At 47.6% G+C, this 24,232-nt stretch overlaps 1 protein-coding gene across 1 annotated transcript in view; it reads left to right on the plus strand.

Annotated features, from left to right (window-relative positions):
* vav2 (vav 2 guanine nucleotide exchange factor) overlaps positions 1 to 24,232 on the plus strand; it is a 184,192-nt gene that overhangs the window by 104,602 nt on the left and 55,358 nt on the right. The window contains exon 3 of the mRNA XM_056578961.1: positions 17,818 to 17,876. Within this exon, the coding sequence (XP_056434936.1) occupies positions 17,818 to 17,876 (59 nt within the window). The remainder of the gene's footprint in view (positions 1 to 17,817; positions 17,877 to 24,232) is intronic.

Here is a 24,232-nt window from a genome sequence, read left to right on the forward strand (position 1 = left end):
GCTCTTCCATTGCTTTGAACCCCTCTGCCTACTGGATGAACTCTGGGGAAGTCATTATAGCTGCACGGTTGCTACGGTGAACTATGTAGCTTGAACAAGCATAGAGAGGGTGTGATTGGATCAGTGTGTGTGTGTGGGTGTGATGGAAATGAATATGGTAATGTTTCAAACAGACAGACACGCTATCAGCAAGCCTTCATCTAGACATGCCCCTTTATCACACAATATATAAAAAACGTATTCTTCTCTTCCTCTGACGCAGCAGTGCCACACCCTTAGTGGTACTTTGTTAAGCTCACACACTCACTCACTCACACAAACACACACACACACACACACACACACATACCCATGTCTACACACACACACACACACACACACACACACACACGCACTGTCCGGAGATATCCTGTCACTAGCAGTGTTATCACTAGCAGTGTTAATGGTGGGTGTGTGTGTGTGGTGTCAGAATCTGAAAATATTCTACTAACGTATGAAGAGAAAGAACAGAGGAAGGCACGGTTAGGGTGTGGCACTGCTGTGTCTGTGTAGCACGTGTGTGTATAGCACATGTGTGTGTGTGTGTGTGTGTGTGTGTATAGCACATGTCTCGCCTTGTAACCTCCAATATGGGTTGACATGCAAGGCCGCCCTGGAAGTTTATCCCCAAATTCCCATGATCCTCTCTGTCTGGGTGTGACATCATCAGACCCGCACAGCCATGCGGGCTGAGTCTAGCTGACACCTCCATGGCAGTGTCACAGTGTCGCATGTCATACTCAGATCCCAGACATGCCTGGCTGCAGGGTGAAGATCACAGATTTCATGCTGGGTGGCTTGGTTTGCCTCATGGACATGTCTCTCTATAGAAGAGAGGACTACATGATGTAGAAGTGTTAAAGACACCGGGTGACCTTCAAGTAACATACAATAATATGATCATAAGAAAGATCTGTATCATCTCAAGGGTACAGGGTTTCTCCACCCTCTCTCCCCCACCTCTGCCTCTGCTTCTATTCATGCACGTTTCTTTTCTTCTATAAGTGCATGCCTGCTTTTATTAGTGCACATTTCTGGCAGGGATCGTTTCTGCAAGAGCTCACCTTATTTTTGCACATGCTTCGACATCATATGGAGAGCTCACGAAAAGATAGCAACCAATTTACAGTTTTTCTAGTTTTGTCTCTTTTCATCCGTCAAAGACACAGACACACAGACACACACACATAGACACACACAAACACACACACACACACACAGACACACAGACACACAAACACACTGCTGCAGGGTTGACACAATATACTATTCCTTGTGTGTGTGTGTGTGTGTGTGTGTGTGTGTGTGTGTGTGTGTGTGTGTGTGTGTGTGTGTGTGTGTGTGTGTGTGTGTGTGTGTGTGTGTGTGGGTGTGTGGGTGGGTGGGTGGGTGGGTGGGTGGGTGGGTGTGTGTGTGTGTGTGTGTGTGTGTGGGTGTTCAGAGCGGACATTAATAAGAGATGAATGTGTGTTTGAAGCTCTACGACGGGATAGCACATCTGAACTGACATAATCATCCCAAATAACACCACCTCCTCCTCCTCTCACCTCCTCCCTCGGAACAACACCTAGCAAACTGCTGTCTCTCTCTCTGTCTGTCTCCCGTCATTGTTTTTCTCTCCATCTCACACTAACTCTGTTTTGTTCCCTCTTACTCAATCTCTTCATGTCTGTGTATATCCCTCTTTTCCTCCCCTGTACGTCTTTCTCTCTGTAGAGTATGGTTGTGGGTGTGATGTGTTTGTGACCGAGTTTCAGCGGTGTCCATGTGGTTGCGATTAGTGTTTGGATAACATTGTTGGGATGGTTGCTGGATGAACTCTGCATGAAATCCACGCAGTGAAGCAATTCAGAAATGTTTTGAATAAGCTGCTTAAAGCACGCCCGCCCCTCCCCCCCTCCAAACATTGTTCAGTTGTTACAGTTAAGGTCAACTGTAATAATATCAGAATATCTATCAGTCTGAACGATAAAGCTTTGCAGATCACCGTTACAACAATGCTGTTAAATCCGGGGAAGGCATTCGGAGGATGGCAGCCAGAATAAACTCGATTTTGGAAGTATCCAACCGGAAAAAAATCCCACCCCTCCCTCCTGGCCTGGCTCCAGAGTGACTCCCACGGACCAGATGACGAGCTCGCTGGCTCAGCAATAGGTCTGCCTAACCTTGTGGAAGACTCCTGCCTCTCGGCTACCTGTATGCTAAATACACACAAGTAGCCGAGCAGGTAGGTGGATGGGCCATCACATCTATTATTTCGGGCCAATTTAAATGATTGAAGGAGCTTATTATAGTCCATCAACAGCCCGATTTTCCCTTTTTTTAAATTTCATTTTTTTCTTTATTTATTGCTATTTGGATGTAATTATTTTAACAAATATGATAAATAATGCTTCCAAAATGAATGGACTCTCCTTGGTTTAAGGATCTACTTTTGCTGTAAAAGGTGGAAACACCGCAAGCAAAACCGACCACCGAAACGATCTGTATTCCACACGTATGCATAAACGCGTTAATGTGTTCCGGCAGCACACGCATACATCATATCCATGGTGACGACGTGACAACAATCATAGAATAGAATCACCGGTCGACCGTAATCGAATTAGCAAAAGTCATTAGGCTAAAAACACGGAACTGAAGATAAACACAGCGGTTGAGGAGGGGGATCGTGGGCTAGCATTAGCCACGGCTAATCGCATGGAGGTTCACGGTTTGGAGTTTGGTGTCTGTGTGGACTCTTAATTCGGAGGCTGGGCTGATGGTGACCGGGTGTGTGTGATGTCAAGCCTGATGGATGGCTAGAGTCTAGACCTGGTGTCGGTTCTATCGTTCCTTCAAACCCAATCTTATCTGGTCCGCAAATCACGTCTTGGAGTGATGGAGAGCCGTCTGGCCTCTTCCTCCCACCTATCGTAAACATCACCACTACTATCATCATCACTATCACCACCATCATCATCTTCATCATCATCATCATCTTTACTTGTCTGTTGTTGTTGTTGTTGTATGTGGCTGGCGCACTAGATAGTGAGGCCCCAAGCTTCATGCTGACCATGAAAGGATCGCTTATTGTTGGTGTTGTTTCATGTTTTTCTCTCTTCTCTTTCTCCCTCTTATTTTCCTCACAAGCCAATTCTTTGTCGGCGGTATCTGCTGTTTCTTCCATTTTCCGTGATGTCACACGGTTCCAATTACACCAAACATATGACACGTTTCTGCTGACTGCAAAACACACGCCGTCTGAAGAAACACATCAAACATACTTGATTAGCTCGCCATAATAGATACCACCTAATGAATGCCCACAGAATGATAACGTAATACACTAATTCAGATGACTTGTGCAATACGCCTAGCATGCATTTCGCAGACTAAACAATAATTTTTTATATTCCTTTGCAACAAGACCTCTCTCTCTCTCTCTCTCTCCTCTCTCTCTCTTCTCTCTCTCTCTCTCTCTCTCTCCTCTCTCTCTCTCCTCTCTCTCTCTCTCTCTCCTCTCTCTCTCTCTCCTCTCTCTCTCTCTCTCTCTCTCTCTCTCTCTCTCTCTCTCTCTCTCTCTCTCTCTCTCTGTGTGTGTGAGAAATACACAGTGAGATGATGAGTCACCTTCTGGTGATCGGCCACTAGGCAGCCACCCAGACGAGACTCCGTGATTGGCTCAGCCAATCAACAGTCATGGTGTCTCATCTGGATGGCTGCTGATTGGCTGATCCTGGGAGGGCCTCAGATCCTCTGACAGACGGGGCCGCGGGCTATGGAAGACCTGATGAAGTCATCCCTCTTTCATCATGTCTTCCCAGGCTTCCTGCAGCCTGTTGCCCCCCAGCAGGTGGTCTGTCGGCATCTTACTAACCCATCCTGTGATCTCATCCATGTCTGTGTGTGTGTGTGTGTGTGTGTGTGTGTGTGTGTGTCTGTGGAAGCCTGTAGAGCATTGTCATATGTGTGTTTGTGTGTGCGTGTGTGTGTTTGTGTTTGTGTTTGTTTAAGCCTCTTGCCATGTGTGTGTGTTGTAGCAGTGTTGCTGTGTGTTGAAGCATGCAGAGTCTTGTCAGGTATGTGCCTTTCCCTTTGGGAAGAATGTGTTTAATGCTGGCAAAGTCTGTCTCTGTTCTCGATCGGATCATCAGCTTGACCTGGTACATTTCTTTTGCCCTATCTACACACGCAGAGCTACCTCTGTATCGGTGGTGTGGATATGTGCGTTTGTGTGTGTGGGTTGATGCTGTCAGAAGTCAGAGACATAAATGTGAAGTGAGTCAGCCACACGTCTCCTGTGTGATGGGAATCTTGTCTCTGACTAATAAGGCCAAGAGTTCTTTCTAACGACCTTGAAAGAACGCTTTTGTTTTGGAGGGGATATTGCGAGCATTGCTTTTAATAACTCGTGTTTTTTCACTCATGCACTGGTCAGGGTCAACATGCGCTTGAATGACATCTTAAAGGTCAGAGGGAACTTCAAATGTTGAGATTATAAGCAAGAGTGACATTCTGCATTGGGAGGTTGTTGAAAACTTTTGAAAAGGCTCATCTACAATCTGCTGGTGACTCTGTCCGTCGGGGTGGGATTAGTTTGGAAAGGTCTCCCTCTGTCTGTCTTTCCTTTATCTCGCTCTATATCACCCCTGACCTCTCTTTCTCTCATTCTGTGTATGTCTCCATAGCTCACATTCTCTCCCTTTAGCCCTCATTCACTTTCACTCTCTCTTTATCCCTCTTGACCTCTCATTCACTCTCAGTCTCTTGCATTCTGCTCATATCCCTCTCCCTCTGATGCGCTCATACGTTCACAGTCGCCATCACGTTCTGTAACCAACCCTATCCCCCGCTCTCTCTCTAATCTCCTCTCTGATCATGCTGTTCACCTTTGGGTGGTGGTGATGGTGGTGGTGGGGGGGGGGGGGGGGGGGGGGGGGGGGGGGGTGGTGATCACACTAGATTAATTCGGAAAGGTCTCGGGGAGAAGGACTCGGGGCCCGAACATATCCGTTGTTCCCCAGACATAAACAATTATTATTCCCTGCGTGTGACTGTGAACGAGACACGCTGGGCTCACACAAAGTTCAAACTCAAACATTCACGAAGACAGACCGAGTCCTGGCGTCTCCTGGTGTACCTCAGGGACGTGGCTCTGTGGTGACATCTCGTGGAGTTCGTGGGGGCGGTGAGGAGGTGAGACGGCGTAGTTCCCATGAGCACGGACGTATGCTAGCTTTAAGCGGACTTATCCGCCCCTTCCAGTGCCTGCCGGTTCCCCACACACACTCTGAAACCCCCTTGCCTCATCCGAGCTCCTAGTGAGCGAAGGCACGGTAACCCGAAGTGCCTGAACTGGAATAGAGTGTCACCACAGCGGTGTTCAACCTCCCAACACGTATTCACGTGATTAGGAACGCACCGCTTTCTGCTAGCCTCTAATCCAACATAATGGGAATGCTAATCAGGACCCGTGAACCAAACTGCGGGCTCTGTACGGGTCCACCGCGCCTCTCAGGGCCTAGCTGTAGCTACGCTAATGGGAAATCAGCCAAAGAGTTTCTGCTGTGAGCGAGGGTACAGGGAGTGGGGTGGGGGGGGTTGTTCTGGAGAGACAGGGGTCTTAACGGTGTGTCTACCAAAGAGGAACAGGGGCTACTGATGGGGGGGCTTTGTTCTGCTGTCACTTGGGGGATGGTTCCTCTGTGGTTCTGTCTGGGAGCCCCCGGAGGTCGCAGTCAGCAGGAATCTGTCAGCGCTCGCCGCCGCAGAGGGGAGTTATCTCCCTCATCTCTCTTCCTTTTTACCTCTTTCACTTTCCTCTCTCCTTGTCGTTTGGCCTTTGGGTTTGCTTTCAGAACAGTTTGATTTGTTGATAAAAAAACTGGATAATACCAGTAATACCAATAACCGGTTGGCATCTTAGAGCAAGATGTCCCCTTACCCCAATCTGTTTCCCTTTGGCGAAGAGCGTGATGAATGACTAAAGAGTAGATAGAGCACCCATTAAGGAATCGGTGTTATGTGAAGCAAGCACATCCATTGCTGTAAAAAGGGTGTTAAAAATAACAGACATGGCTTCAATCCAACGTCATTTGAGTTCCCTTTCATCATTTCGAGTCGTTGTGAAGTGTAATCTCTCGTGCGGGCCAGTAGAACGCTTGCTTGGCAAACTCTTTGCACAGCGTGCAGAATCCTGCCATGAGAGATGGCTGTCGGCTTGTCGGGCGTAGTAACGAACACACTCATGGCTTCATGGAGATAAAGAAGCAGAGGTCTCTCTTTATGCTTTTATAAGAAGGTAATCCCAGAGGGCAAAGGTTATCAGTTCTCGCGCCGCCATGGCAATGAACACACCCCCTCCTCCGTACCTCCCCCTGCTCTCCATCCCTCTCTCCTGCTCCCCTCCCTCCCTCTTCTCTCTCCCCCTGCTCTCCATCCCTCTCTCCTGCTCCCCTCCCTCCCTCTTCTCTCTCTCCCCCTCCTCTCCATCCCTCCTTCCTCCTCGTCTCCATCTCCCTTCCTCCCTCTTCCCTCCCTTCCACCCTCAGCCTTATTATTCCTCCAATGGCCTCCTTCCCTGCCCTCTCTCCCTCTCTCCATCCCTCCCTCTTGACGATCCCCCATCCACATCCTTCCCCTCCTCGCATCCTCCTCTCTCCCTTCCTCCCTCTCTCCCTCCCTCCCCGCCTCCCTCCTCTCGTCATCCACTCCTCTCTCCTCCCTCCTTCCTTCCTCTGTCCCCTCCCCCTCTCTTTTCACCTCTCCTCCCCCCGCCAATCCACTATTAGTATTTGTGGGTCCAATTGGCGCTGTGTTGCCGTGGCGACCTCCTGGGCGAACGCTGGTGAGTGAGATAAGGGTGTTAGCCGCGTAACGGATCAGGCCCCTTGTTGTTGCTGTGTAGCGGGAGAAAGATCTCTCGGTCCGGACGTACTAAGCCTGGCTAGAAAGGCCAGGTCCCGGCTGACCCTGGATCTCCTCTCTCTCTGGACCAGAGGGGGGGGGGGGGGGGGGGGGAGTAGGACTGAGGAGGGGGGCCTTTGTCCCTCCTTAAGCCCTGGACTCCACAGGGGGGACAGCTTTAGCTCCATTGGTCTGGTGCTGATGAAACTGTGTTAGCACCAGACCAATGGAGCTGTGTGTGCATGTGCACATCTAGGGTGTATACATGTGGGTATGTGCGTGCTAACATCTTGTCTGTGTGTGTGTGTGTGTGTGTGTGTGTGTATGTGTGTGCACATCTAGGGTGTATTTATGTATACATGTGGTTGGTGTATGTTAACATCTTGTGTGTGTGTGTGTGTGTGTGTGTGTGTGTGTGTTTTTGTATGCGTGAGTGGATGAATATCTAAACCTTGACTAAGGGTTTGATTGTGTATGATGGCGGGGTGTCGGCCCCCCTCACCTCTCTTCGTGTTATCTCCTCCTGCACATGGAGAAGGCCTCAACCCCCCTAAAAGGGCAGTCCTTTTAGGGGGGGGGGGGGTGGGGGGGTGGGGGGGGGCGTGGGCGTAATCCCTGTTCAGTCTAAATGCTCCGTGTCCGAGACATGCAATAATCCATGCAGGAACATGCTTGAGCGCACCAACACCTGGAGACACACACACACACAGACACACAGACACACACACGCACACGCACACGCGCAAACACACATACATCTCTATCCTCCTTCCTCCCTAAACTCCTCTTCATCACCAGCCCAAATTCGTTTGAATGTTAACAAAGCCCTTAAATGAACTGATTCAATAATCTATTCTTCTCGTGAATGCTTGGTTTTGAGTGTCTAAACCGCTCAGTGTTCATAAGTATTTATTGCAGAGACTCCAAGATCAACTCGCAAAAAGATATCCAGCCAACAGGGAAAACTATTTGTGTGGATCCAATTATAATTATTCATAATGAGAAAATCTGTTCAATTCTTCTCTTGTGCTGTTTGCTGCATTTCCTCCACTGAAGTACAGAAGCAAACACTTAAACATGCTGGTGTTTAGAGGATGGTTTACAGCGAAGTAAACACAGTTTAAATACCCAGGGGCCGGCACTAGAGGCGCCTGGTTCAGATCATAATGGCTTTTAAATTCACCATTTTTGTCTTGTTACTAATGCCGGCAGACATCAACACCACCACCACTGATACTGGGGCCAGAGAGAGTGAATGTCTCTGTACCTCTCTCTCTCATCTGAATACCAACATTCTATTCATGTCTCACTCTTTTGTCTTCCCACTCCTATTAGGCTTTCTTTCTGTCCGTCTATCTTTCTGTCTTTCTTTGTCTACATCTTCCTCCAACCCCATCATCACCACATCAGCTAGCATAGAGCTAGGAGCTAGCATTTGGTATGTTAGCATAGAGCTAGGAGGTAGCGCTTGGCATGTTAGCATAGGACTAGGAGGTAGCATTGTGTGTTAGCGGAGAGCCCGGAGATAGCGTTGGGTGTGTTAGCGGAGAGCCAGGAGATAGCGTTGGGGGTTTTAGCGGAGAGCTAGGAGATAGCATTGGGCGGGTTAGCAAACAGTGAGGCGGCAGAACTGGGCTAGTAAGCGGAGAACTAGAAATCAGAACCGTTGAGCAAACACCGACAAACAGACTGTTTGCTAACGAGGCTAGCGGTGCCAGCCAAGTTGTGATGCGTTAGGGAAAACGGAAAAAACAGAATAATTTGGAACACAAATTAATATTATATTTAATAATCATATGTATATTTTAAATAATAATGTGAATGGACGATGTACCACAGGCATGCTTACTCATGCATGGGAATGCATTGCTGGACCTGCATTTCTGTAACATACATACGCACACATGCACGAAAACCATGAGTGCAGTTCTCCGCATGCACGCACGCACGCACACACACACAAACTCAAGGAGCAGTGCCCTTCTGACCCGGTCAGCAGTTAAACCCCCAAAGGAGCACATTTGATAAGAGAGGGCAAGTGAAAGAGAGACATTGAGAAGCCAAGAGAGTGAGGAAGAGAGGGAGACGATGGATGGTTTAGAGGGTGGAACTTGGCCCTCGAGTTGACCTCTGGTGTATCAAGTGCCTGTTCAAGGTTCTTTAATCCACATTCACACACAGACACACACTGACGCACAGACATTCATCTGCTCGCACAGACACATGCATGTAAACACACACTCATTGACACACACAGACACAGACACACACACGGGGGGGGGTAAAGAGTTCCTGCCAGTCCTGATCCTCTCCAGAGGCCCCCGACACCTGGCTCATGTCTTCAGGACTCTTCACTCATGCTGCAAGGCCCCTGGGATGGCTCTATATAGCTGTGTGTGTGTGTGTGTGTGTGTGTGTGTGTGTGTGTGTGTGTGTGTGTGTGTGTGTGTGTGTGTGTGTGTGTGTGTGTGTGTGTGTGTGTGTGTGTGTGTGTGTGTATGTGTGTTTATGTGTGTATGTGCCAGTGTGTTTACTTATCTGTGTCCAACACACCACGATCCAAACGTGAACCATCAGACGAATGTGCCGGGGCGTGTCATGTGATGCAGCGTGTAACGGGACAGGTCACGGTCACATGACCCAACCACTATGACACACTAAGCTACGCTAGGCTACAGAACTCACACAAATACACACACCCACACACGTGTATTAGCCTCTATTGGCCGCTCACAGCCTCAGCCGGGAAATCAATATCTGTAGGTCTTTAAACCAGATAAGCCTCAACGTGGATCTGTCGAGGGGATCATATTTCAATCAATGTGATAGACGTCAATTTGAAACGTGCCCAACACCCGCTCGCGCTCCCATACATGCATTAATGATGATCAGTTAGAAGCGGCGAGGAAAGATTAAAGAGTCAATCAAGGCATTGCTAGTAGATGAACGGTTAGACACCCCCAAGCTATTAAGGTTTTCTTGAGTAAGATTGGATTAGATGGGTACTTTATTCTTCCCAGAGGGGGTTTTCAACCATACACAGCAAATTAAATAGAAACTAAATATAAGAAAAAAGGGTCAAAGGAACGGAATGAAAATCCAAATAGAATATCGAATAAGGCACGATAAAACAACAGTATATGTTTTCAATCCTGATGGGGAGGAGAGAGCAGAAGCGGCCGTTTAGAGGCCTGCCACTGTTGTTGTGAACCATCTGACCCTACCCACCACCAACCCTCTCAGGCCCCCCCCTCCCAGCCTTCACCACGGGCAAATCCCCTGGCAGCAATCATACATGGCTGGAAAGGTCCGCTTTGAGGGGATTTATCGCTAATGCTAATGTGGCAGGTGCCTGCTCAGCCTGCAATCAGGCTTTGTGGGGACCGGGGCCCAGAAGGTATCGCGAGCTAAAACGTTGCTGCCATTAAGCGCACAGAGAAGCCCTCATTAGCTAACACTTTGCTGGTCGTTATCGGGCAGAGAAGCTCTATCTAGCTAACCCTTTGCTGGTGGTTATCGTGCAGAGAAGCTGTGCTGGCTAACACTTTACTGGTGGTTGGCGTGCAGAGAAGCTCTAGCGGCCAACCATTTTGCTGTTGGTTAGCGTGCAGAGAAGCTCTAGCTAGCTAGCCTTAATGTAGTAAATACTTGATCAGATTGCAGTCACAATCAGTGGGTAGCCTACTTTGTTTGTGTAAAGTGCACAGAGACGCCTTAACTACCTAACATAGAAGTGCTCGCTAGCTAATGCGAGCACTAATATAGCTAATGTGGAAGGTGCCTGTTTATACTGCAATCTGGTGGCCCCCCGGTCTGCTAGCTGGCTAGCCCAGAGCGCTACCGTGCATGTGGTTCTGTGGAAGTGACGCAGCAAGAACTTGAAGGAAACGTAGCGTGCCGACCAAACTGCTGGGACTTTGGGAGTGTATTAGGAAGGAAGGGTGTGTGCCTGTGGGGTTATATTTTATTGTATTTATTTTATTGTAGGCCTATGTGTTATATATTTTGATATTTATGGCACAGCTATGGGGCATTCCAGAGTGTGTCATTGAGGAATCATAAAAATGTTTTATTGATGGCATTTGGTTTCAGTGCCATTTTCTTTCTTTTTTTCTGTAAGGAGACATGGGCTGCTCCAAGGAACAGGGACATGAGTGAAGGAGGCAGAGAGCCCTAGGAAAGGTTGCATTAGGAAGAGAGATAGTTTAGGAGGAAGAGAAGGTTTAAGCAACAGATAGGTCACAGGGTAGAAGGATGGAGGAAAATAGTTAATTATGGGGAGAGAGAGCACTACTTATATAGACGGGAAAGAAAGGAAGGAAAAATGGGTACAAAGATGGGGAGATTGAAATGGCTAAAGGAAGAGTGAGAAAGAGAGAAGATAGAAAGACAAGAGAGAGAGAGAGGGTAAAAGAAACAGATGGGGAGAGCGCAATAGGGGCAGAGATCCTTAGAGAGAGACAGAGAGAGAGTTAAGGATAAGGATATAATTGAGGGATATTTCAGCGATGGAATGGCAGTGTGTGGAGCGTTCCTCCCCCAGGCGCTGGGACACACACACGGGTTCAACCGCTCCTCTCCCTGACCTGTCCATTATTGATGATGTCACAGAGTCCCACCATCTGTCCTCTCCCCTCCTGACGGCTGGCACGGGCCCCCTCATAAATAAACAGCTTGATTATGCCGCTGGTTTTGTTATACGAGGTGCGCACAGCCCCTTGATCTAAGCCAACCTATTACTTTGCATGACACTTTCTACCCCTCTGCCGTTGGTTCGACTCCAAGCATAGATTTGTTTGTGTGTGACGTGTGTGATACGATCAGATCACACGCATGTCTCAGGCATAATGCACTCTGGCAGCTGTGGGTCTGTGTGTGTGTGCGTGTGTATATCTATGTGTGTGTGTGTGTGTGTGTGTGTGTGTGTCGATAGTCATCGACAGAATATCTGGACTGTGTTTGGGTAATTAGATCTGGACCTCCACCCCTTGTACAGTTAATGGCATATGTCTCTGTTTGACATCATTTGATTTGGCGTCCAACTGACGATCGTTCACATCCACTCCGTGTCTGCCCTGCCAGAGGGAGCCCTGCGATCTGATTGGTTCCCGAGCGGTCACGGGACGCCCCTGTGGCTTGGCCACAGCTGTGGCAGCAGGGGGGGGGGGGGCACATGTGGTGTTTTTTTGTTTTTTCATTCTTTGTGGGAGATGTTGAGAGTGGCGTGTGTTTGCATTCGGCTCATGGTTAATCCGTCCGCACGCACACAAGCGGGCGTAACCCACACAAACACGCATAGCAGACAAACACACAAACACACATACATAGAAAACGCACACATACATAGCGCACAGACACACACTCGGACCTAAAACACATGCACACGTATTGTAGGCCAGCACACACGCACACTCACACATGAACACATACAAAGCACACACACACACACACTCAGAAACTGATACACACAGACTCCCAGAGTACCCAAACTGTATACCCCATCCCCCACGTTCAGGGATGCACACACAAACACAGACAATCACACACTCAATCTCTGCCTCGCTCACTCGCTCACTCACTCACCCACTAAACCCACACTCACAGTGTCGCTGCCGCAGTACCGCCCCAGGATGCAGGACCAGTGTCTGGTGTCACGGCGGGTCGCTGACCGCCAGGCCCACGGCTGGCTGTACGATCAGTGACCGGGGTTCAGGCCTGGGTCAGGGGGAGGGAGCAGGGGAGGGGGGGGGAGAGAGGGAGAGAGGGAGAGGCTATGATGGAGGTAGGATGTCTGTCTATTGGATGCTGAGAGAGAGAGAGAGTTTGGGAGAGAGAGAGTTATAGGGTGGTATTAAAGACAAAGAGAGACCCGGGGTGAGACTAGTGTGAAGAGAGGGAGTGTCAAGAGTCAAGTAAAGGAACACAGAGAGGTTTAGAGAGCCAGAGAGTGGGTGGTGGAGACATTCTTAAATACACTGCTGCTCAAAGTAAAGCATCAGTTCACGTTTCTGATGGTTAAGGAACAGCTTCTGCTTACATCACGAGATATCCCACTCCCACCCTGCTAGCGATCATCAGAACGGCACATTTTGTTCCCTCACCGCACGCAGACCCAAGACCCCCCTGCGGAGCTGGGAGCGGAGGGGTGGGGGCTGAGGGGGGATCACGTGTGCATACACCGTAAGGCTACGGCCCCCACAAACGGGAAACCGATCTGGGACGTGGGTTATTGATGCGACTCAAAAATTGAAACATCAGAATTGCATGTCACAGCAGGGACGCAATGGAGGATTTCAAGCTGTAAAGAATGGAACACAAGTCATTGTAATTCACGAAAGTGTCCACTTGGGTACAAAGTGGTGGCACGACTACCACTGCTGGCATCGATTCTGCGAAGCATTTACACGAGTACATTCACATAAATGCATCAGTCCTACGGTAATACGTATCCATCCAAAGATTATTGGTGTGGAATGTAATCTTCCACAGATTAATAAGAATATCTTTCACATATGCACTGCAAGTATGTATTTTTAAGGCTTGTTATTTGAGAGTGCTAATTGTGTTTGCCACCTGCCCTGACGGCGATCACACAGGCAGTATTTTCACTGCATTAGATTGTTATTTGAGTGCAACAACAGCCAACAAATATTGTAGTATTTATGGGTGTCCTGCAGTACAGGCCAGACCTGACAATGGCTTTCTTCCTTCAGATAGAAGTTGATTAACACCCCAAAGAGATTCATAACAGTTTCTTGAAAACCTTCATGTCCACAAACTAAAATATGATTTCATATCAACCCGGCAGATTTCAAATGGACTATTACGGAGAGAAAAAGTTGAGGTTCAGGCAAACATGAACCCGAAGTGATCAGATATGTCATCTGTGTTTTGGTCCTCTCTGGTTTGTTCGGTGCGTCTTTATTGATTGGAAGTTGGAGAATGGTGCTCACTTATCTACCTTGCAGAGACACTGTGCTAGACGGCTAATCGGTGGAATCAGCAACTTTATAGAGAGAATCTCAGCCCTGCCAGCTACATTTAGAGAGAAAGAAGCGGGAGGGAGAGATAAAGATATACAAAAAAGAGTGAGAGAACGATACTAAAGAGAGAGGGATACATAACAAAAGGGACAGAGATATAAAGAGAGAATGATGGATGGAAGTTTGAGACACCATGTGAGAGAGAGGAATAGATAAAAAGAGGGCGAGATGAAGGAAGAATGAAGGATCAATAGTTGGTGAGAGGGAGAGAATGACAGATGGAGAGAAGGGAAACAGAGTACAGTGTGTGTGTGTGTGTGTGTGTGTGTGTGTGTGTGTGTGTGTGTGTGTGTGTGTGTGTGTGTGTGTGTGTGTGTGTGTGTGTGTGGGATCAAGAGACAAGGAATAAGACAGGGAGAATGTGGATAAAGACTGTAATTTCTCTGTGGATCTGGGCCCCTGTCTACCAAACCTGGGGCCACCAGACACATCTACAGCCCAGGTGGACACTAGGCCACGCCCCCTCACCCCACACACCCACAGGCACACAACCCTCATGGACCCAGTAGGTTTAGCTGGTCCATTATTAGGCTGGGAGTAAGACATTAAGCCCCTGCCTAACGGAGTGGGAAACACACATTAACCGTAATCCCACCTCCGGATTTATCCCACTCTCTTTCTATTCCTTTCCCCTTCGCTCTGTCTCTGTGTCTCTGTGTCTCCTTCACTCTTACTTACACTCTCTTCCTCTCTTTTCTATCCACTTATATTTATTTTACTCTCTCCATGCCTCCCTTTCGCTCAATATCTTCCCCCCACCCTATCTCTATCTTCCCCCCACTCTATCTCTGTCTTTGTCCCACTCTGTCTCTCTGTCTCCCCTTCTCTGTCTCCCCTTCTCTGTCTCCCCTTCTCTGTCTCTCCTTCTCCGTCTCTTTCTCTCTCTCTCTGTGTCTCTCTCTCTCTCTCTCTCTCTCTCTCTCTCTCTCTCTCTCTCTCTCTCTCTCTCTCTCTCTCTCTCTCTCTCTCTCTCTCTCTCTCTCTCTCTCTCTCTCTCTCTCCCATATCATCAAATCACAGTCACATACACAACTCTTGATCTTTCTCTCTCCATCTCTCCATTAATGGAGAATTAGTGTACCGTGAAACGGTGCGTGTGTACACACACACCGACAAACACACAGCCACAGCGCTGTGTCTGGTCTTTAACAGTGCATGTTAATACCATAATGTATCCACCAGACTGGGCTAACATTGTAACCACTGGGGCTTGACTGGCCATTACATGGGTGCTTAGTCTCCCCACCGTCGGCACCCTGCCTGGGCTGCGGATGGATGGCTCGAAGGTGCAAGAATTAACACCTGCCACAAGCCAATAGAGGCTGCCTTTTGCCATGAGGCAGGTAACCGAAGTCAGGGGGACATATTAAAACAAAAGCTTGTTTTAATATGTCATCAACCTGCAGGCAGAAGCATTTCAATTTTTTTTCCGACCATAACTGATTGCTTGATTGACCTGGTGGATCTGTTGAAGGATAGGGAGAGAGAAGAGCCATTCCTATTGATGCCAGTGGGCAGAGTGTCTGTCTGTCTGTCTGTCTCTCTCTCTCTCTCTCTCTCTCTCTCTCTCTCTCTCTCTCTCTCTCTCTCCACTATGGTTTTTATTTATCACAGCACTCAATCCCCATACTATGTGGTTAGGATGAGATGGGGCTCAATGATGGGCGATAAAACGGCAGAGAGAGAAATGATGCGATTGGGAGGGTAAAATATAGAGACAGGTGGGGGAACGGTAAAGGGAGAGGGTTAATAATTAGAGCCAACGACGGAGGGTGATAAAGAGAAACGGAGACAAGAATTCAGAGCGAAGGGATGAAGTGAAATAGCCAAAATTAACAGAGAGCCAGACAGTCAGAGACATGAATAGAGAGAGAGAGGGAGAGAGGGCGAGAGCAGGTGAGAGAGAGAGATGCTAATGGCGATAGGTCTGGTCAACCGTCCCTTCTATTGGAAGAGGTCCTTTAGAGAGGTGCTTCAGTCACTTGAATTAGCCATTAGCCAGGGGGCTCATGAGCTAAATCGCCCTCAGCCAACGGCCTCGCCTGAGATGATGGTCCTCTTTTGTCCGCTGAGTGGAGACTTATCTGTAACGCTCTGTGATCGTCAAACACCTGCCATGACTGAGGGAGGGGGGGAGAGAACAGGGTGAGAGAGAGAGAGAGAGAGAGAGAGAGAGAGAGAGAGAGAGAGAGAGAGAGAGAGAGAGAGAGAGAGAGAGAGAGAGAGAGAGAGAGAGAGAGAGAGAGAGAGAGAGAGAGAGAGAGAGAGAGAGAGAGAGAGAGAGAGGGGCGCAGCAAGAATAGATGGGGAGGGAGGGTATAAGGAAATTTAGGGGAAAGAGGGAAGGGAAATGGAGAGAGAGAAGGCAGAGGAGAGGTTGAGAAATGTGTATATATAGTGGATGAGAGCGAGCCAGAGGGCCGAGGGCCAGAGGGAGTGACGGAGTTAGGGAGTAGACATGGAAAGACGGAGAGAGATGAGGAGGTTCTCCATCTCTCCCATTGGGCCCCTGGCTATGAGGCGACATCAGGGCCCCCCATGGCGCTGGAGGTGGAGGGGCCCCCTGGAGTGAGGAGGTGGATTAAAGAGTTCAGGATGGAGCGGCCCATCTCTCTCTCTCTCTCTCTCTCTCTCTCTCTCTCTCTCTCCCTTTCCCTCTCCCTCTCCCTCTCCCTCTCTCCCTCTCCCTCTCCCTCTCTCTCTCTCTCTCTCTCTCTCTCTCCCCCTCCCCCTCTTCCTCTCTCTCTCTCTCTCTCTCTCTCTCTCCCTCTCTCCCTCTCCCTCTCCCTCTCTCTCTCTCTCTCTCTCTCTCTCTCTCCCTCTCTCCCTCTCCCTCTCCCTCTCTCCCTCTCCCTCTCTCCCTCTCCCTCTCGTGTGTACTGTGGACCTCGCTCCACCATCTGGTCCACACAAACAGCAGCGCTCACATGCCACGCAGAACCGCCCGGCTCAATCAGTTGAACTGCAGACGTGTGGTTAAAAGCGGATTATACCGCAGTGGGGCTGATGGACGGGGAGGATAGATGAGGAGCGAGGATGAGGGGGACGAACACACACACAGAGAAGAGAGGATGAGAGGAAGATGAAGACCCAGAGACGAGGCTACCGTGTTAAGAATGAGGATCATGTTTGTGTCTGCACAGCAACTGTGACTCTGGGGTCGTCATAATTGTGTGTGTGTGTGTGTGTGTGTGTGTGTGTGTGTGTGTGTGTGTGTGTGTGTGTGTGTGTGTGTGTGTGTGTGTGTGTGTGTGTGTGTGTGTGTGTGTGTGTGTGTGTGTGTGTGTGTGTGTGTGTGTGTGTGTGTGCATCGCTGCAGATGCACATGCGTTTGCATTCGTGTTCCGTGTGTTTATTACCAGCGTAGTGGAGTGCTACCGACCCGTGAAAGAGCGCCACATGCCTAGCACGGCATTAGCATGTCATTAGCATGTTGCTATTCCCTGTTGGCAGGCAGCTCTCACGGAAACACACGTGTGTGTTAACCGACACGCTATGCTCGTGGTTGACAGCAGGTTTCATGCTAATTAAAAGATGCACGATGGCCGCTAAGACTAAATATTCTTGGTTCAAAACAATCCCAATTTCAACAGCCTTGCCTGTAGACATCCTTAACCGTGATGACACCTGACCACTACCTGCTTATTAATGACCTGTATCTAATTCCATTCTATTTTACGATGGATAAAAGTGTATCTTAAGTGCTAAAAGACTAAAAGGTAAATAATAAATAGGTCAGTTTTGTCTGAATCCAAGAACACAAAGGGTGGTATTCTCGGATGTGTTTTCCTCCCTGTAGACATCGCTCCTGCTGTCGATTAACTCGGTCTTTGTTTGTTTGTTTCAGGTGATCTCGTCTCTGTCAAGGATTTCCCGCCACAGCATCGCACAGATCAAAGGGATAAGGTAAGCCCTCCGATTCAGCTCAAAGTCTCACCACCCGTGCACGCTCAACACATGTGCGCGCTCCGCCATTCCCAACATGGAGTGCACAGGAAACCCTCGGCTTACAGCTACAGTACTCCCTGCAGCTGAAGCAGCCCCTCACTACACCATTAGGACGGGAAATCCACCTGACTGCGTTTTATTTAAATGGCCTCTATTTAAGCCAAGCCATTGAAAGTTTGAGTGTCCACCCAGATGTATTGTGCCATCGTTCATCTGGATGGATCCTCCCAATAGTGATTTTACTATAGGTTAGATGTTTAGATTCGACATCACAGCGGCTTGTCAAAATGGGGTCCCTTTTTAGAGCATACATTACAGTACTGCGATAGCTTTCTCTGATCTCATCTGATATTCATGAGCCTGAATGGAACTCCCTGCAGCTGATTGGCCGTGTCATTCACATTGATCACCTCTCCAACCCTTTGTCATCTTTATGCTAACACTACTACCCCCCCCGGATCATATAATGCCATGGAACAGTATCCCCCACCATCAGTTGCCACTGGGTTGATGCGGTTAGCTCCAAGTGTGCGCTCACTAATGTTATGAAGTAGAGGAGAATGGCTTTATCACAGGCGCGGTGGGGGGTAGCGCTTAGCAGCTAGCTAGCGGTTGCTATTGCTCTTCATTGTGGTGCGAGGTGGCCCGGTGCCGCGGCATTAAGTGCTATCGTAGCGCTCCACGTAATGAGCTGATGGAGCGCGCCTTCATTAGGCCCCGTGCCAGGCACCGACGCCCAGAGAGAGGGAGACCAAGAATGGGTTGGTGGGAGAGAGAGAGACAGAAATAAAGAGAGAGAGAGCATAGTCCAGAGAGAGAATGTGAGTGTGAAAGAGATCATGGCTAGCCCTAGAAAGAGAAAGAGAAGGGAGGGACACGGAGCATACATATATATATATATAGAGAGAGCAATAGATAGTTAGGTAACAGTGAATGTATATATATACTGTAAAGCGAGGAAGATGTTTAGGAAGCCAGTGAGTTTATAGATGCTGTAGATGTATGGAGCTATAGATAGTTAGGAAGCAGTGAGTGTTTATACTGTAGTTAGAGAGAGAGAGAGAGAGAGAGAGAGAGAGAGAGAGAGAGAGAGAGAGAGAGAGAGAACATGTGTGCTACACAGTGAGAGAGATGGATGAATGAGTTCCCCTGACATTAAAACCACAGGCTGCTGGCATGTAAACCACTGACTGAGTGGCCGGCATTTCTCTCCATGGTTCACATGAATCCGTTTCCAGTCAGCGTCTGCCAATATTGAACCATGGCAGCGTTTAATTCCTCTGTGGGGCTGAAGGATATACCTCTCATGGTGATCATTAGGGGTGTGTTATCATGTCATATTGTCTCTTCTAATCCCCTCAATTTGTCTGGATTATAAAGGATGCGTTGAGATTTTGTTCCGTGCAGTATCATGTAGTCATAAAGACTGACTATCATCCTGTTATTCTTTTTTATGCGGTTGGTTTCATGTTAGGAAATGTTCTTTTAATGAGTTTAAATAGTATTAAAACCCTTGTGCTCTGGAAGCCGATTCACTGAATATCATAAATAATATTAAATAAGTGTTTTATCATTGGCCTCGGCCTGTGAAACTGTTGGAACTATTGGAGCTCTCATTCCGTGTCTGAAAACACACTAAAAACCCTGTTCTACTAATCTTTGATGACGGGGAGCATTTGAATGAAAGGTGTGAAAAACAAAAAAAAAAAGCAATCGAAGGTGGATTCTGGATTTCCCAGAGTGCATTGTTTGATCAATACCGAAGAGGGGAGACAGACTTCAACCGGGCTCCCAGACACAGAGGCGGACACCCTACCCTTCATAACCAGAACCGCATCCAGACACACGGGGCAGAGGCGGGCCCCGTAGAGGCCCGCCTTCCCTCTGAACGAGCTCCAGCCGTGCAGGGTTCAGCCGGTGAGGGTGGAGCGCTGGTCCAGCACTCGACCTTCTGGAGTGCTCCGTATTTAACCCTGGCCTCCAATGCAAGGTCGGCCAGAAGAGTCCGAACTCCTATGGAGTCTGCCAGAGAGCAGACAGTGATCCGCTTAAAATGTGGGGGGAAGGTTTTTTTGAGGTATGAGGAAACCAAATCGACTTTGAGGCGGAGTATGTTGAGTAAAAACAGTAAAATCTGCCAATCCCAACCCAAAATAACCAGCGTTTCGGTGCTTCACTCCTGGGTTTGGGAGGGCGGCATGCACAACACAGGTAGAGGCTGAAACACTGGATCCTGGGGGGAGGTTCACACTTCCGCAGCACCTGCCAACCCGCCACGAAGAATAGTGCTTTATGTATTGATGATACTCTCTCCAAAGGTGTGCAGAGTTCTGCTTAATTCAAAGCCTTGTCGCTGTGGCTGAGTACTTACGCGAGCAGCATATTTTTATTCATTCTAGTTCAAATATCTGCTATAATAGATTGTTATTTGATCATTTTTGGCTTTGAACATTTGCTGTTGGAGCATGTTGGATATTGGCGTCTGGGGTAAAAAAGCACTGACTTGAAAAGAAATTGATAATTAAATTTGATCCAGGAAAGTTGCATGATTTAAAAGGGAGTTTGATTCTGATTATTTTTGAGTGTGTGTCCATTATACAGTAAAAATAACAGTGGATCTAGACTCCGGCTGCAGTCTGTCTGCTGTGAGTGGTCGATGTGCCGGGGGGGGGCTGGTTACAATAGTACATGAGCCGAGTAAAGCTTTTAATAGCTCTGATGTTACATGTGTGCTCGCTGACCCCTGATGACCCCGCTATAGGGACCCTCCACACGGCAGGGGAGAACGTCGCCCCGGGTGAGCGAGGGGGGGGGGGAGATTCTTCAAGAGTCGCTGCAGAGTCTCCGGAATGTGTCAATCATCTTGAGCCCTCGCTTCGGAGAACCCTGGCTGTCGCCTTCCTCCACCCTGCAGTGTGACCGCGCGGTCTACTGTCGCCGGGCGACATCCCATCTGATGTCTCCGTCGAATTGTCCGAAGCGTCGTACTTGGAATCGATGGATCGATGTCATTCAGGAGCAGATAGGGCGTTAGGGAGTCTTTCTCCGAGACGCCTACAGGTGCTCTGCGGTTATTGGGGGTCTGAACCCAGAATCCCTTGTCATCAAGAGAAAATTCCGGCATTAGTCTCTGGTCCATTCATTATTCTGCCCCCAAGTCCTTCTGACCGCCTCAGGGGTTGCCGGTTCCTGCTCTCTACGGTATCGAGGTGTCCTTAAGCCAGACGCTTGGTTGCTAACTGTTCCCAAGGGACGGGTTGTTGGCTCGCATGGTTGAGTGTGTCAATGTATTATCATTTGAGGCTGGTATGCATGCCTGGATGTGAGAGGGTTCATTCATGTTCTTCCATTGGCTCTCCCAATGGTACTTGTTTATTTATACTGCCACAGGCCTTATTTATCCAGCGGTCATCTGGTTCAAAACGCTCTCTAGGTGGTGAAGCTCAATGTGGAATAGCCGCGAGGTCAGAAAGGCCCATTATGTGTGGAAAAACTACTTTCCTAAAATGATTTGTGTAGGGATGTAACTTTTTCAAATCAAAGACGCAAATCCCAGACCAATGAACCAATTTAACTAATTGTCCAACTCTCCGAATATTGCAAGCTTTTGATTTGATTATGAAGTTGCACTCTTATATTGAAAAGTATCAAATTTGACGGCTCCTGTTTTATATTTCAGTTGAAGGGTGTACAGTGGCCTTGCAGCTTGTATTGTGTGTGTGTGTAGGGTGCAATCAAGACCCCTCGCCCATCTGTTGTGCAGAAGATGCTAGCAGTCACGTGCACTAATGTGTACATGGTGGGGGGTCACGTGCATTAGTGTTACCACAGATTATTTGTCTTGTTTGGTTGGGGTTTGAGGCAGCTTTCCCTGCCCTGAGTGAGGACATAGTTTCTCTGAATACTAAAACCACTCAAAATACTTTTGTCTATTCATGTATTCAGCAGCAGAGAGAGATTACCTTACACTGCTATCTGCATGTTCACGGAGTGTGCCTTCTGCATATTTCACTGTGAAAACGGCAAAAAATGAAGAATAGCCAAAGATGTGCAGATGCATAAAAATAGGCGCAATGTTTTAATAAAACATTTGCCCGAGATATTACAATATATAAATTATCATTTCAGATCTCCTCATCCTTGACTCCACGGACAGTTTAATAAGTCCTACTAAATACTTTTTTTAGATTTCAGTTAAAATCTCTTAATAGTTCATATGAATCTTTAGTTCATTCATTTCAGTACCGAGGGTTATACAAATAGATAAAAAGATGGCAAGGCTATAAATCTCTATATATATAAATATATATATATATACACATATTTGAACACGAACAATACATGATCAGTTATTCTAGAGTAAAACAATTCAATTGTGCACATCGCTAAGGCGTGGTTTCCCCGTGGAGAAAGCGCCACAGCAACATCAGGTATGGGAGGGGCCACGAGGACGTGCTTAGAAGCAAAGATCACTTTCATGCGAGATCCCTCCGCAGCAAACTGCCGACCTGAGGTCTCCGTGGCTCTTTCTCCAGAGGAAGACCGCAGAGGTGCCGAGCCAAGAGTCCAGATGTTTCTTGAACGGACACATGGTTGAGAAAGTGTGCAGGACTACAGAACAAATGAAACATCAGAAAAACAGCTACAGCTTCTCCCTGGAGGCTGCAGGCAGCAGTCTGCGGCCAGAAGAGATCAGTGTGGTGATAGAATGCTGTATACATGATGATGCTGAGGATAGATTCATGCAGTACATACACAGACAGACAGATATAGCTCGAAAGCCAGGGAGTGAATAGATACTGTAGATGTATTGAGCTTTAGCTAGGACGCAGTGAGTAAGATGATCCATAGCGCTAAGGATAGGGAGGAGGCGTTGAGTTTAAAGATATTGTAGATAAAAAGCGCTGTAGAGTTTTAAGAAGCCAGTGATGAATACGTACTGTGTTTATATACTGTATATATATACTACCGTTCAAAAGTTTTGGGTCACTTAGAAATGTCACTTTTTCTTCAATAAAGATAACATTAAATTAACCAGAAGTACATACATTTTTACGTGGTAAATTAATATTTTAGCTGGAAATTACTGATTTTACAGCAACCATCACTCCTGTGTTCTAATGATACATTTTTTTAGCTAATCGTGTTGAAAGGCGAAGTAAAGATTAGAAAAACCTTGTGCAAATATGTTATTACAGGTGAAAACTGTTGAATATCTGGGCGTCCCCAAACCTTTGAACAGTAGTATATAGAGATATATAGAGAGAGCTATAGATAGTTAGGTAACAGTGAATGTATATATATATACTGTAAAGCCAGGAAGATAAAATATAAAGCGAGAGAGAGAGAGAGGGGTGACTGGCTGCAGACAGGCAGTCCTCTGGATTGATTGCTCTATGCTGGTGGTCATTGACAGGATGTTGAAGCGCATCGATCTCTTTATTCAGCGTCTGCTCCGGAGGTGTCTCCTTTGTTTGGTGGCTGTCACACTGCACACACGTATGTAGAGTGCCTTCAACACATGTGCACACATTACAGACACCTAGACAAAAAGACGCAAAATACTTGCAGATACGTGTGTGTACACATCTGTAAATGTACTGCTAAAACAAGCAGTGTGTGTATGTGCTCAGTTGTGTAAATATGTACGGTTCTGCATGTACACGTGTCTGCATTGTGAGTATGTGTGCATCTATGTCTATGTTTATTGCTGCAGGGGTTATTGAGTAGAGGGACTGATTGGCTCTCAGCGGCTGTGCAAGGTGCAGCCAGCTAATCACAGCTCGGCATTAACGCTCTGCTAAGGAGCTTCCAACGTACTCTAAATTTGAAACATCCACATTAATGGTGATTCCAACATACCCGTAATTTGAAACATCCACAATAATGCTCTTTAGAAAATGCCCTTAATTGGAAACATCCACATTAATGCCCTACTCAGGAGTTTCCAACATACTTTTAATTTGAAACATCCACATTAATGGACTACTCAGGAGTTTCCGAGATACTCCTAATTGCATCCCATTGATATGCTGCCAGTCACCTGCTGGTAACCTAGCAACAGTGCGTCTGAGTGGGCAACAAAGACAGGTTTGCCAGATTTGACTGGTAAATTGGAAACATTCATTATTGTGGGTTGATGTTTAAATTTTTCATCTTGGGACCCAAAAGACTATTTCAGTTTGTCACGACCACTGCACACTCGGAAAACTCTAGCATTGTTGATCCTTTCATTTCCTGAATTTATTATGTGTTTTCAGTCTTAGTAAGTACTCTTCGTAATTCAGAGGCAGGTTAGTCCAGTCAGTTTTTCG

The sequence above is a fragment of the Gadus chalcogrammus genome, chromosome 19, assembly GCF_026213295.1.
Source record: "Gadus chalcogrammus isolate NIFS_2021 chromosome 19, NIFS_Gcha_1.0, whole genome shotgun sequence".
In the NCBI taxonomy this organism is placed as follows: Eukaryota; Metazoa; Chordata; class Actinopteri; order Gadiformes; family Gadidae; genus Gadus; species Gadus chalcogrammus.